A 15,570-nucleotide genomic window follows, 5' to 3' on the forward strand; every position below is an offset into this window, starting at 1 on the left:
TGACAATTGGCATAAATGATACAAAATAAATGAATTCGATCAGGTTGAATGTGTTGTAGTGGATTCCTCCCCTACAAACGCTTTTGTCGCTGAGTAGCCGACCCCGCGAATTCCCCAGTGTATGCCTCGTGGTCTAGGTCAGCAACCAGCGCCGCCTTACACGACTGAGGTCAACTATTAAGCCACGCCTACCCCCGCTATATAAGACCTGACCTCGTGGTGACCTACCTCTTTATACCTACAGCCAGTCTTCAAGCAACACCTCCTCCTCCACTCCTGCCTGGCGGCCCTCGCTCCAGCCGGCGACCATGGCGACCCACTCCTCGTGGTGACCACTCTTTCTACCTACAGCCACCAGCAAGCAACACCTCCTCCTCCACTCCTGCCTGGCGGCCCTCGCTCCAGCCGGCGACCATGGCGACCCACACCTCGTGGTGACCACTCTTACTACCCACAGCCACCAGCAAGCAACACCTCCTCCTCCTCCTCCGCTCCTGCCCGGCGGCTCTCGCTCCCGCCGGCGACCATGGCAACCCACAAGCTGGTGCTCCTCTGAACACCCTCGCCACCCAGCTCTCTCTACATCACGCTTGTAACCACGCTGCCACTTCCCAGCACCAAGCTGCACTGTACATCCAATACAATATGTATACAGAGAGCACATTGTGAGTTTCCTTTCTCCATCCCATCCTGAGTGTGAACCAAATATCTCATAACTCCACAAATGGTGACCCTCGGAGATTCGCACTCACACAGGATGGAGGAGAAACCGATCACTCTCCCAGTCTTCAAGCAACATGGAAGACTGGCTTATCCACACAGAGGCAGCTCTCATCGGCTCTACAGCTACTGTCTCTACACCGCAGGTTAGACTCCCTAGAGCTGCATTGCTTCTCTAAGCAGACACCAGCTCCTCTTCCTGCCCCAAGCACCACATCCTACCGACCCCAGCAGGCGCATCTGAGGACACTACCTCCCATGAGGGAAGCACAACATTCATCGCCTTCACACATCATTTTTTCCCTCAGGCCCTCCCTGCTACTGTCCTGGACCCTGCTGCTGTCATGCACCCTGCTGCTGTCATGCACCCTGCTGCTGTCATGGACCTTCTGACCCAGACCCACACACCCTTTTTCTCCCTCTTCTCCCACAGATCTCGTGTGATTAGACAGTTGTTTCCCCTAGCGGCCGGATCATCCACGCCCTCGCCGTTATGTCTCACATGTGGCATGCACCGCCCGTTCTGCCTCACATGTGCCATGCAACCCTGCAGACAACAAGTCTCCTACACCGCCTGGAGGGAAGGGGGAGTATTGTAGTGGATTCCTCCCCTACAAACGCTTTTGTCGATGAGTAGCCGACCCCGCGAATTCCCCAGTGTATGCCTCGTGGTCTAGGTCAGCAACCAGCGCCGCCTTACACGACTGAGGTCAACTATTAAGCCACGCCTACCCCCGCTATATAAGACCTGACCTCGTGGTGACCTACCTCTTTATACCTACAGCCAGTCTTCAAGCAACACCTCCTCCTCCACTCCTGCCTGGCGGCCCTCGCTCCAGCCGGCGACCATGGCGACCCACAAGCTGGTGCTCCTCTGAGCACCCTCACCAACCAGCTCTCTCTACATCACGCTTGTAACCAGGCTGCCACTTCCCAGCACCAAGCTGCACTGTACATCCAATACAATATGTATACAGAGAGCACATTGTGAGTTTCCTTTCTCCATCCCATCCTGAGTGTGAACCAAATATCTCAATATCCACAAATGGTGACCCCCGGAGATTCGCACTCACACAGGATGGAGGAGAAACGGATCACTCTCCCAGTCTTCAAGCAACATGGAAGACTGGCTTATCCACACAGGGGCAGCTCTCATCGACTCTACAGCTACTGTCTCTACACCGCAGGTTAGACTCCCTAGAGCTGCACTGCTTCTCTAAGCAGACACCAGCTCCTCTTCCTGCCCCAAGCACCACGTCCTACCGACCCCAGCAGGTGCATCTGAGGACACTGTACCTGCCATGAGGGAAGCACAACATTCATCGCCTCCACTCACCATTTTTTTCCCTCAGGCCCTCCCTGCTACTGTCCTGGACCCTGCTGCTGTCATGCACCCTGCTGCTGTCATGGACCTTCTGACCCAGACCCACACACCCTTTTTCTCCCTCTCTTCTCCCACAGATCTCGTGTGACTAGACAGTTGTTTCCCCTAGCGGCCAGCTCATCCATGCCCTCGCCGTTATGTCTCACATGTGGCATACACCGCCCGTTCTGCCTCACATGTGCCATGCAACCCTGCAGACAACAAGTCTCCTACACTGCCTGGAGGGAAGGGGGAGTACTGTAGTGGATTCCTCCCCTACAAACGCTTTTGTCGCTGAGTAGCAGACCCGCGAATTCCCCAGTGTATGCCTCGTGGTTTATGTCAGCAACCAGCGCCGCCTTACACGACTGAGGTCAACTATTAAGCCACGCCTACCCCTGCTATATAAGACCTGACCTCGTGGTGACCTACATCTTTCTACCTACAGCCAGTCTTCAAGCAACACCTCCTCCTCCTCTGCTCCTTCCTATCGGGCCTCGCTCCCGCCGGCGACCATGGCAACCCACAAGCTGGTCCTCCTCGAGCACCCTCACCAACCAGCTCTCTCTACATCACGCTTGTAACCAGGCTGCCACTTCCCAGCACCAAGCTGCACTGTACATCCAGTACAATATGTATACAGAGAGCATATTGTGAGTTTCCTTTCTCCATCCCATCCTGAGTGTGAACCAAATATCTCATAACGCCATAATGTCAGGAGTCACTTTTGTTATGCTAACTCTAGCGTCTTTTGCCGAGTTAGCGGGTGCCCTGGATCTAGCTGGTACTGCAGAGTTGCCAACTTAGCGACTTTGTAGCTAGATCTAGAGCTTTTAGTTTTGTTCTTGAGACATTTAGAGCGATTTGTGACTTGTCGCAAATCTAGAGATATCCACAGAAATCTAGCGACTTTCTGGATACTTTTGGACTGTCCATGAAAACTCAGTTTTCCTAATTTCGAGCCATAATATATAGCAACGGGGTTACAGGGATAATAAATAATAAGAAAAGTTTATTACATTTGAACGGGTCGTGGTACAGAAGGGACACGTCTATTTCCCACCTGGTCTTCCTCCCTAAATGCCACACAACGTAAACACCTAGAAAAAGTGCAAAAGAGGGCATGCAAGATTATTCTCTCCCCTTCCTACTCTACATATCAAGAAGCGCTCAACACACTGACCCTTTCGACTCTCACTGACCATCACCACGACCTCATCTGCAAATTTGGTAAGAAGCTTCTACACCATCCCCGACACCAGCTCCTACTACCACCTGAGATCCCTAGTCCGAGAATTGCTGTTCGACACCACAACCGCATCCAGCCCATACGTGCACGAACTGATCGCTATAAGAACAGTGTAGTGGAATTCTCCCCTACAAACGCTGTTTGTCGCTGCCTAGCCGACCCCACCAATTCCCCAGTGTATGCCTCGTGGTCTAGGTCAACCAGCGCCGCCATACACCACGGAGCGGGGGTCAACTGCTAAGCCACACCTACCCCCGCTATTTAAGACCTGACCTCGTGGTGATCTGTCTCTCTCTACCTACAGCCGCAGCCAGCAACACCTCCTCCTCCGCCGCTGCCTGGCGGCCTTCCCTCGCTCCTCCGCCTGCCTGGCGGTCCTCTCTCCCGCTGGCGAGCATGGCGACCCACAAGCTGTCCTTCTCTGAGCGTCCTCACCAACCAGCTCTCTCTACATCACGCTTGTAACCATGCTGCCTTCCCAGCACCAAGCTGCATTGTACATCCAATACAACATGTATATAGAGAGCACATTGTGAGTTTCCTTTCTCCATTCCATCCTGAGTGTGAACCAAACCATCTCATACCCCACAACAGCCCAGTCTCAACCATTGTAAAAATTATCAATAACATGTAATAAACCAGTGTATTCACTCCCAGTAAACACTACTCCTTGCACTGTCACTATGTTGAAATGAACTGTAGTTTGAGCTTTTCCCCATCTAGTTATTATATATCTTATTTGTGTCACTCATGTTACTTGTATATTATTTGTAATTCGTAACCCATTCCCCAAATATGTAACTGTATATTTTCAGCCTTCTGGCTGCCAAGCTCTTTCAATAAACCGTTAATTATTATTATTATTATTATTATTACTTCATGTCAGCCCGTCCATGGCTAATGTTGCCGTGTCGTCATTTATTTGTCTATTACCTTCGCCTTTGTAGCACCTGGGTAACTTACCTTTTTGTCAGATATGCAATATGAATTTCATTAATACGCTAAATTTTAAAGAATATTAGCAAAACATCTTATAGAATTAATTCTATCAAGCCTGCGTGGTTCCAAACTTCTCATCCGCGTCCACCATGGGTGACCCATAGACTCCATACAGTTGCCCCGACACTGTTCACCCGCTTTGCCAAAAACCATCAAGTAAAGTTTCTGCTTGTTTGCATGCTGTTTATTAATTTGAACCCTTCATAGTCCCAATAGAAAATGGGTAAGCCACAGTATTCGCAGCGATTTAGGAAGGAATGGCTCAGAGATGACAGATACAAAAATTGGCTTCTGGAGGTGCCAGGAGATAATAAAAAAGGATTTTGCAAGTGTACTTTGTCTGCTAAGTTGTGCGACATTGAAAAACACAAAAACACTAAAAAACACAAGAAAGCAGAAGAGCCGATTAGTGCAGAAAGACAGACAATTTTACCATTCAAGAAACTTGGGAATAATAGCTAGCGACTTTCCATGGAAGATTTAGCGACATTTAGCTACTTCTAGGTACCAGCCTAGCGACATTTGAAAGTCCTAGTTGGCAACACTGGCTGGTGTTGCCAGTGTGTCAATAACCAGCCGTGATAACCTCTCCCTGATGTAACTCTGAAGTAGATCTCAGGCATTAATTTTCTTTGAAATAAGAACATCACATATGTTTTATTGGTCAGATTTGTTAGTCCGACAGCTTTTCTCTGCAGTTAAAGAGCTGAAAGCCTTTTAGTATAGTTACTATGCTTATTGGCTCCTTGATGTTACTTTTACTGTGGAGCCATGAATTACCCAAAAGTATAGCAAATAAGGGTAAAATCTTAACGAATATCTGTTATACATACACAAAACATGTTTAATAATATTTTTAGTGTAATTTCGTAAAAATAATTTGTAAGATGAAATAATAAACAGCGAAAAACTTTCAGTATTGGCGAACGCTAAATTCCAAAGAGTTCGTGAACAAGGGAGATAACTCAGATCCATCGTGATGCACTTCGCTAACCTAACCTAACGAAAAGTAAATCCTACGGCTATGTTAAATACCCCAAAGTAACAGAAACATCGGTAATTATATCTCCATTTTGGATAGGTGACTCTTTGGAATTTAGCGTTTTTCGCTGTTTATTATTTCATTATTTTGACTACATTTCAGTGAAAACATTATTAATCAGGTTTTATTGATGTAAAACATATATTCGTTAAGATTTTACCCAGATTTAATATACTTTTGGGTACTTTTGGGTAATTCGTTGGACCGCTTATACGGGTCCGACTAATTACCCAAATGTAGCCGGAATGAAGTCAAATGATGGTCCGAGATGAATAAATCGGACTGCCAATCACTTCTCGACTAGTATTTGGTGTCACAGTCACCAAAAATTGGTAAACTTAATTTAATCTGAGTTAATAGATCGAGTGCATGTACCTAACCAAACCTAACCTAACCTAACCTAACCTCGACTAGTATTTGGTGTCACGAAGTCACAAAAAATTGGTAAACTTTATTTAATCTGAGTTAATAGATCAAGTGCACGCACCTAACCTAACCTAACCTAATCTAACGTAACCTAACCTAACCTAACACAACACAACTCAGATTAAATTAAGTTTACCAATTTTTTTTTACTATGACACCAAATAATAATCGAGAAGTGAATCACAGCCCGAATTACGCTTGTACGACCATCATTTGACTTCATTGCAGCTACATTTGGCTACATTTGGGTAATTCCTCGCTCCCTCGGTATATGCACGTGATCTATTAACTCAGATTAAAGTAAGTTTTCCAATTTTTTGTGACTTTCTAACACCAAATACTAGTCGAGAAGTGATTAGCAGTCCGATTTATTCATCTAGGACCATTATTTGACTTCATTCCGTCTATATTTGGGTAATTAGTCGGACCGCTGCTTGTACTGTTAGCCTTTTTAAGGGGGTGCGACTAATTACCCAAATGTAGCCGCAATGAAGTCAAATGATGGTCCTACATGAATAAATCGGACTGCCAATCACTTCTCGACTAGTATTTGGTGTCACGAAGTCACAAAAATTTGGTAAACTTAATTTACCTACCTAACCGTACTAACTTCCTAGCGGGGCAGACCCCCGTCTTATTGAACAGAAAATACTTAGCCAATCAGAGCACACTCACGGTAAAATAGCCTTATTAGGAACTTAGCCGGTCATAGCAAAATATCCATTATGTTAAAATTGTTTTTTTTTATGTTTTTTTATGTGTTTTGAATGATTCTGACTTACTTCCAAATAGGTGGATGACTGAAACACTAATGTTACCCTAATATAACCTTCATTTCTTGCACAAATTAGTGGGGGGTTTTTTGCCCAAAGAATCTTTTCATTTTTAACAAACTGCAAATTTGCAAAAAAATAGAGGTCAGATTTGAGTAAAACACATCAGAAAACTAATATCATACCAAAGAAACCAATCTAACCTAACCTGCAAGGAAGAGGAGGAAAGGAGGAGACAAGTGACTCTAAGTGAGGAGTATAGCCTTAGGTAAACATGGCAGGAACCTGCGGACAGCCAATGGACGAATATTAACCAAGTCTGTCTTCAATGTGCCCACTCGGTGTTATCACAATGCTCTGGCTGATTGTTCCATGAGTTTCCAACTTTCACCCCAAAAAAAGATTGCTATGACAATTTTTTGAACTTTGGTCTTCCTCAGCCTTGAGCTGTGATCTCTAGTGGGACGGACATCTGCCAGCTCCAGGAATGAACACTCCACTGATGTTCTAATCTCTCTGGGTAACTGAGGTGCCAGGGATCAATTAACTGACGGGCAATTATTTACGATTTCACAGCCATTGATTTTTTATTGAAAACTAATTTAAAAATGCTTCAGTTTCACTGTGGTTTATACTGGACACTGTTGTAGTTATTGAAAATGATATGAAAAACAAGCAGCAGAACCAAAGAAGCCTACCTAACCTTACCTAACTTCCTGACTATGGGGCTCAACCCTCCAGACCCCCCCGGCATATTAAAGAGAAAGAAATTACTATGGTGTAATTTTACGTTTTTTGTGGACGTGAAAGCAGCCACCTGATCTGTGACTTTTAAGCATACACCGCATCACGCTGAGAAAGACATAGTAGTCTGCGCCAGACAAAGTAGTGCATACCTTGTCACCATATTATCTACCAAATGAAGCAATTTAAAAAAAATTATTATCATATCAGAACTCACTGATGAAACCATAGTAAGAATATATACATCAAAACAAATAACGAGTCTGCTGTGAAGTTGTTTATATGAGCCAACTCATGCCTCTAGCATATCGTGGGAAAAGACATTACAGTGAACCCTCAAAGATCCGGACTAAAAGGGGGGACCACCTGTCTGAAAAAGCCGATTGTTCGTATCTTTCTGTGAATGTACTAAATGTATGAAAACGATAATTAATTATCTAAAAAAACACCAAAAATACAGTACAGGTACCGTATTTATGGCCTATAATTATTATTTATTTTTATTTTTGATTTTTATTATAAATTTTATTTACTATGAATTATTATTATTACAGGGGTATTATTATTATTACATTATTATTATTACTAATATTATTATTAATATTATTACATTTTTGTCCCCCCCAGGCCCTGATGTGGATCAGTGACCTGTGCCCGGGTGGGAGTATCTAGGAAAAAACTTTTGTGTGCATTTGTCTCCTGTAGCTATAGTTTTCTTAACATACAGGGGGTCCCTGGCTTATGAACGGGTTCCGTTCCTGAGGATGTTCTAAAGTTGGATTTGTACATAAGTCAGAACACATGCTATGTGCATACCATACTTACAGAACACTGTTTAAAATCCCACTATATTTTTACGGGGAATAGCCCACCCGGTCACAGGTCATCGATCCACAATGGGGCCTAGGGGGCGAAAAAATAAAGAGTATAACAAGAAATTAAATATAGAAAACAAAAAGATTATATTAATGTACACCACAAAGATACTGGAAAACCAGCTTTTTGAAGTGAGACATTGTATGAGCACGGAAACACAGAAGAAGGCAGAGCATTCCATGGTTTGGCTGTGTGAGGAAAGAAGGATGCACTGTAACGAGTTACTCTAGTGTGACCGACATCCACAGAGAAACAGTGGGGACTGCGGGCAAGACGTGTGTTATGAGCCCACAGTTTTGCTGACAGTACACAGGATGCCAAATCCACTGAACTTTGCTTGTTAAAGTACCTGTAAAAGAGAGAGAGTGAGCAACATTGTGGTGAAGAGAAAGGGAAGAGGGATTATCAATTAAAGGAGGCGAGTCAATAAGACGAAATGCCTTTGATTCCACCCTATCTAACAGTTGGACAGAAGAGCCACCCTAGACATGAGAGCAGTACCCCAAGTTAGGACGAATGAATCCCTTATAAACTTGAAGCAACTTCTCGGGAGTGAAGTAGTTATGGCATCTGTACAGCATTCCCAGCTTACTGGAGGCAGCTTTAGCAATGTTGTGGATGTGTGGCTTCCATGACATTTTAAAGGAAATGGTGAAGCTTAGCATATCTATTTTAGAATTTGGCCTAAGTCCTTATACAGTATACATCTAAAATCACTTAATTTAAGACAAAAGAAGAAATAGAAAGACGAAATGCAGTAAATGAAAGTACAAAAATAAGTCATCAGGTAAATAAAATACTGTAAATTTCAAATTTAACCCCATTCGTATCGGCGAGTGTTTAAGTCGTACACTCGTAAATCGGGGACCCCTTGTATACAAGATCAGGAAATGTGAGGAATAAATAAAGATAATACCAATAATTAAGTTACACCAAAAAATACTGTACTTGTATTGCCAAATCAATAAATAAAAGCCAAATGAAAGTTTAACATACAGTAGTTGCCAATTGCATACACTCCCAGCTTCATCATAGTAACGAAGACCAGCTGGGAGGCCGATTCCCTGGCAACGCTCCCCACCCCCTACACTCTGTGCTCTCCTCCCATTAGTTGTTTGCCTGTAGGACAATTATTTCTTTTACTTTTTTTCACAATATGTATGTAGGATGGTGTGTGCATGTAATTGAGTAAAAATAAAGGAAGAAAGTTATGAATACTGTATTTACCTGAAAATACTGTGCAAGTTGAAAAATAACCATAACACCTTGTAGCTTGGCCGAGTAGCCTGATGGTTACAGTGACGAGTCTAACCTGGCTACAGTGCCATGATTAATCACTATTAAGCACTATTATATCAGTAAACACTAATAATAACAGTAAATCCAACGCAATATAGCAGGGAGCGAGGGGAGTTACAAGGGCAGATGACGTTCTAACTAGTGGTCACCCATTTGCTCCCGTTTCCAGGCGTACGATCGAAACACATAACGGAGAAATACATATTTTGTAGTTTAATTTAAAAACGGTTATGGGCCCAGTGATAAACAAATTTTATAAACCATGCATTTACCTGTGATAGCATAATAACAAACATTGTATCATTACTTGAGTGAATGAAATAATATTCCCACAAACAGCAATTGACAACTCTGTTTATGTTTCCTGCCTCAGGCACCTACATCCCGCGTGCTGACATTTTAGTTACACGGGACTATGATGATCTTTGCACTGTTAGCCCTCGGAACCCCCAAATTTTGTCCGAATCATCCAAAATGTGGATTTACCAGGTCTGAATCTTTGAAGGTTCACTGTATGCCAAATGGGAAAGCACCTCACTGTTGGAGAGTGTTATGAGAGAAGGACTGTCTAGATATCTGAGCAACCCTCTTATAATGATTTGCTAGCTAATTTGCTTGATTCACTGTCTTCTTACAATCGTCCGAGAACTTCAGTTCATTGTCAACATACACACCCAGGTCCTTTTCACATTGGGTCTCTGTTAATGCATTTTTGTTCGTTTTGATGGGTCATGTGATACGCCTCCTTACTTTTGGTACAACTTATTTGCATCCTCTTACACTTCATGACATTGACCACTTTTGAAGCTTAGAGATAACTTTCTGTAGCTCTTTACAGTCCATTTGGTTCTTAATTTCCCAGAATAACTTAGCATTGTCCACAAACTTTTGTATGGAGGACTGTATAGCTTCTGGCATGTGGTTTATGAAACAAACAAACAACAATGAGCCCTGTACACTGCCTTGTGGTAACTTGCTTGTCATGGGTATGCATGACGATTTCATGCCATCAATCACCACACACTGCTTGCTTAATTTTTAGCCTTTCATTGGGTACGCTGTCAAAAGCCTTGGCAAGTTCCAGGTATACGAGTATATTGTTGATATTGCCAACACTTTCCAGAATCTGAGTCGAAACATCCCATCTTAAGTAAGTGTGTCAAGCAGGAGCATCCCAGCATAAAACCATGTTGGCAGTCTTTTATATGGTTGCTTTGTAGTAGTTCACCTATTATAATGCTCTCTAATACTTTACACACAATGCTGGTCAGGCTCACTGGCACATATTTTGAACCTTTAACTTTGACACTGTTTCTACAGTACTCTCTTCTGGGAAAATAATGTGCATCAGTGTTGTGTCAAACCATGTTTACTTAAACACAGGAAGCTTGTTCACATCCTCCCTTGTGAACACTGAGGCAAACAATTTGTTTAACAGTTCCAACTTGTCATGATCTGAGTGTGCCTAACTACCACACAGGGGGCGGATACAGGAATATCAATAGGAAGGGGTCCAAGAAGTTTTGAGTGGGGGAACCTGGCAAGCAAAACGAGCCCACCCTGCTGGGGTTTTTATGGGGCGCTGTAAGCCCCCCCAGAATTGTGTTTAAATCTGACCAATATAATGGTCATTTTGAGGCCATTTTGAAGCCATGTGCACTTGATATTAGGAGGTCAGTGGTAATTGCTTTTTACTACACTGTACTAAAATGCCTGAGTACAATACAGTGGTCCCTCGGTTAACGAGCACAATCCGTTCCAGCAGGTTGCTCGTTAACCGAAACCATAGTTTCAATGGGTTTTTGGGTAATTGGTTCCAGCTCACCAAAAATTGCCTAAATTCAACAAAAAAGGTAGAAAAGTACACTTACTTTGAGGTGTGTATGTAGAAGGCTTCTGGATGATGATGATAATGATGATGGGAATTAGAATGGGGGTGGAGGAGAAGGAAGAAGAGAAGGCATTGGGGTGGAAGAGAAGTCACCCCATGGCACCATTTCACCCATAAAATTTTAGTTCTCTTGGTGTATTTCAAGATTATTTTCTTTAAATCAACACTGCACTGCATTATATATTGTCAATATGTAAAATATATTTCAAAATGACCAATAATTTGCTTGGAAACACAGAAAAAAGCGTTTAGTTGAAGAGAGTCTCAAGCAAGATGTTACCTCCAGTGAAAACAGAGAGAGACTAACGCCTGTTTGCTGTGTTAAGAGGCTGGATGCCGCGCATTAAACTAGTCACTTTACCTTCAATTATGTTCAATAATTGTTAAAATGACTAAAAAATTGAATATTAAACTTTTAAGATTATTGAATAGTATAAACTTCTTGATATTTACTAAAATAGTAAGGAATTTAAGCCCTAGAACCGATTAATGTATTGGCGGACTGATACTAAAGCTGGTTGCCCAGCCAGTGCAAGCGAAAACATGTTGAGGTTGGTTCGTAAGAAATTCGTTAACCGAACTTTTGTTCGTTAACCGAATTGAAGATCCTTTTGGAAGGCAGTTCGTTAACCAAAATTTCGTTAACCGAGGCGTTCGTTAAACGAGGGGTCACTGTATCTCGTTTTGGCAAATTTTGTTTTTTCATGTGAAATTTGAGACCTAAAATTGGTACATTAAGGCAGGCGAGGCGATGAGGACCTGGTAAACACTATGTTAGGAGTTGATAACACTGTTCACACAATGGCTTTCGGCAAACTTTCAGGCCAAAAATGTATCAGGTTTTGTGTGAGGGTTAGGTTATGTTAGGTTGGGTTAGTTTATATTAGGTTATGTGTTTTTAGTGTTTTCCCTCAACTTTAAAGCCCTGCCCACTCTTGTGGGATTTAGTATTCTTTGGGAAAAGGGCCCATATATCTCTGAAACTACAAATTTCCCCCTCGAAAATACCGTAATATCACCACTGAACACAACATAATAGAAAAATGGTCTGGAAAAAACGAATGTTTATGCTAAAATCATCTGCTGGTGTTATTTGGATTATTGCCCAAAACTTATTACTTACCTAAAAAATACTGTACTGTATAGCAAATCAGGTGGAGGAATAACACTTTTCTTATTCAGGTTCTGGACCTTCTTGAATTGAATTTATTGAATAAAAATTCATGCAGTATATTACATGACTATGCATACATATAATGTACGTACAAATATTTACAAAGGATAACACAAAGTACAGTGTGGTATTATATTAATACAGTACCTGTACTGTACGTATTCCCAATATGGTCTTCAAGACATAGTTCAAAATGACTGCTGGCAGCAAGGTGAAAGAAAATAAGATACAACAAGACAAAGTTAAAATTTAGTTAGAAACATACTGTATTTTGATTTTGAACATCTTGCACTTTCCATATAAATGATTTTACCTGTAGTACATGATTTTTAAAAACATCTTTTGTTTGACATTGTTCGACTGAAAGTGGTAGATCATTCCATAGACAAATACTGTACCAGTACTGTATGCACAATTAATCAACCTAAGAACATTACATAGTTTACTGTATGCACCGTCGGTCAGTAATATACTGTTTGATTTTGTTGGTGTTTATTGTCTCAATACAGAAGGCACCAATACCTGAAATGTACAGAACAGGAATTAACACACATAGGCTACACCATCTCACACATATACTAGTACACACACTCCAATGACTATACCCTTGGAACAGTACACATAGCATTCAGCTTTTTATTTAGCTAAATATGCATACTGTTCTGTATATGGTATATACCACTAATGAAGTAACAGTCAGGTGTTGCAGATTGGAAGAGCTATTTCAAAATGTTGGAATATGAGAACCAGATGTTGCTGGATCTTCTGCATGAAGATGGTCTCCTCGTGGCAGCCAAGTAAGTTTGTGTTTTGTAGTACGGAAAATGTAAAATGGAACACCTGCAGATTCATCCCCCAGCTTATTTCACCTGAAGATTCATCCCTCCAACTCTTTCACCTGAAGATTAATCACCCTTATGCTCCCTAGGGAGTTTTAAGTTAATCTTAAGGTGAAATAAGCTAGGATGTGAATCTTAAAGTGATTCTGTAAAACCATCATTAGTTATTATCTGCATATCTTTGTACAATACATACTCTATGTGATGTTGTAGACGAAACAAATCTAAAAGTATTTATTTCATATACATTTTATGTGAAACTTTCTTACTTTTCTTTTTTTCTTTTATCCTCTTCACCACTGATCGGCTCATTAGCCACTTGGGTAGTCAGTTACGTCTCTGTTACGCACGGCTGGCAAGTACTGGGAATGCATTGACTCCTGAATGTATTAGAACCTGCTCCAGTGCTGGTCAAGTTTGGTCTTGAAAGAGCTCACACTCGATGTCGTCACAACACTGGCAAGTTGTTCCACAAGTTTACAACTCTCGCTCCAAAAAAAGTTAGCCTTTACAGTTTTCTGGACTTGTGGTCTCTTTAACCTTGAGCTGTGATCCCTTGTGGGGCGAGCATCAGCCAGCTCCAGGTGTGGACACTTGACTTGAGTAGTGCCTTTGAGATGTTTATACACCTCAGTTAGGTCGCTCCTTGCCCGTCTATAGTATAACCTAGGCAATTGCAGGCACTCTAATCTCCCCAGGTAGTTGAGGTGCCGAAGTACAGGCATTTTCAATCAACTGACAGTCCCTAGCATATCTCGGGGACCAGGTAGTGACAGTACTCCAGGCGAGGAAGCACCTCACTCTTGAAGAATATTATGAGGGAATGACCGTCAAGATATCTGAACGACCTTCTTATATGACTTAATAATTTAGTTGCTTGATTCACCTTCCTCTCACAATGGCCTGAGAACCTCAGTTCATTGTCAACATACACACCCAGGTCCTTTTCGCATTCAATCTCAATTAATGTGGTTTCTTCGTCCCGTTGGAACATATGATACACCACCTTACCGTTAGTACGCCCCAGGTGCATCCTCTTACACTTCGTGACAATGAAACTTAGCAGCCATTTCTTCGACCATTCTTGAAGCTCACAGAGATCTTTCTGCAGCTCTTCACAGTCTGCTTGCAGGATCAGAACAGGTTCTACAGCAGCTAGGGACTCTAAAGACGTATGTCGAAGAAATGAAAATTTACGGACCTACTGTTAGGGGAAAGGAGGAACAACGGGAACGTTTCCAGCGCAGGAACAATGTAATAGTTTTTGGAGTCCCTGAGAGCCAGGCGGAGGGAACTGAGAGAAAGATAACACACGATAAGATGCAGTTTAAAAATATTTGTAGAGGTTTTGAAGATGCCATCAACCCCTCAGGATGTGAGGAGGCTGGGACAAAAGCAGGAGGATAAGCCTCGCCCCCTCAGGATCACACTAGTGAGTGAGGAGGAGAAATGGGAGGTTATTCGGCAGCCAAAAAACCTAGCAAGGAGCGAGGCATTTCGGAGTGTATTCATTCACCCAGATCGCATGGTAATGCAGAGGGAACAGCACAAGAAGCTCCTGCAGGACTTGAAGCAGAAGAGGGTGGGGTCAAGAAGGAACGAGGTGGGGTGTACTTGGGTTATATTCAGGGGGGGGGGGTTAGTGGAAGCAAGTGTGCCGACACAGAGCCAGGGGGCAGTAGCGCACCCTCCACCCGCTCTACCCCCTACCCGCGTGGTGGCACCAGCTCCGCCTATCAACCAGGAGGAGGCGAGCACCTTGTATGGACATTAACCTGGCGACTGTATTTCTCTTAAATATTAATTGTGTGAGCAAACCATCATAAAATTTAGATGTTATTTTTACTACAACATAGGTATTGTGTCGGAAAAAGTGGAGTTTGGGGGTTGGGCCAGTCTCTATTAGAATTAATCCCATATGTTCTGTTGTTCACTTTACTCGGTTTTCACTTTCCACTTTCCGCGGTACCCTGTGGGTTCAATTGACCGCGTAAATCGGGATATTACTGTATATATATATATATATGCAAGTAAATCACTGTAGGTGCGCGTGATCCAGGTAATATGCTGATAACCACAAGGAAAAAGAAAACACGAAGTTCCCAAGCGCTTTCGTGTAATTCACATCTTCAGGGGTGAGTACAAACTGTACTCGCATCTTCAGGGGTGAGTACA

The 15,570-nt window shown here is 42.7% G+C and overlaps 1 protein-coding gene across 7 annotated transcripts in view; it reads left to right on the top strand.

Moving 5' to 3' along the window:
• Positions 1-4,870: 4,870 nt before the first annotated feature.
• LOC121867168 (DNA repair endonuclease XPF-like) overlaps positions 4,871-15,570 on the top strand; it is a gene marked incomplete at its 3' end in the record, with an annotated part of 23,550 nt that continues 12,850 nt past the window's right edge. Inside the window, 2 exon segments of one of the 7 annotated variants that reach the window (XM_042366943.1) lie at positions 4,871-4,928; positions 13,253-13,353. In XM_042366943.1, the coding sequence (XP_042222877.1) occupies positions 13,286-13,353 (68 nt within the window). 7 annotated transcript variants of the gene reach the window in all.

Source organism: Homarus americanus, unplaced genomic scaffold, assembly GCF_018991925.1.
Source record: "Homarus americanus isolate GMGI-L3 unplaced genomic scaffold, GMGI_Hamer_2.0 scaffold6317, whole genome shotgun sequence".
Classification (NCBI taxonomy): domain Eukaryota; kingdom Metazoa; phylum Arthropoda; class Malacostraca; order Decapoda; family Nephropidae; genus Homarus; species Homarus americanus.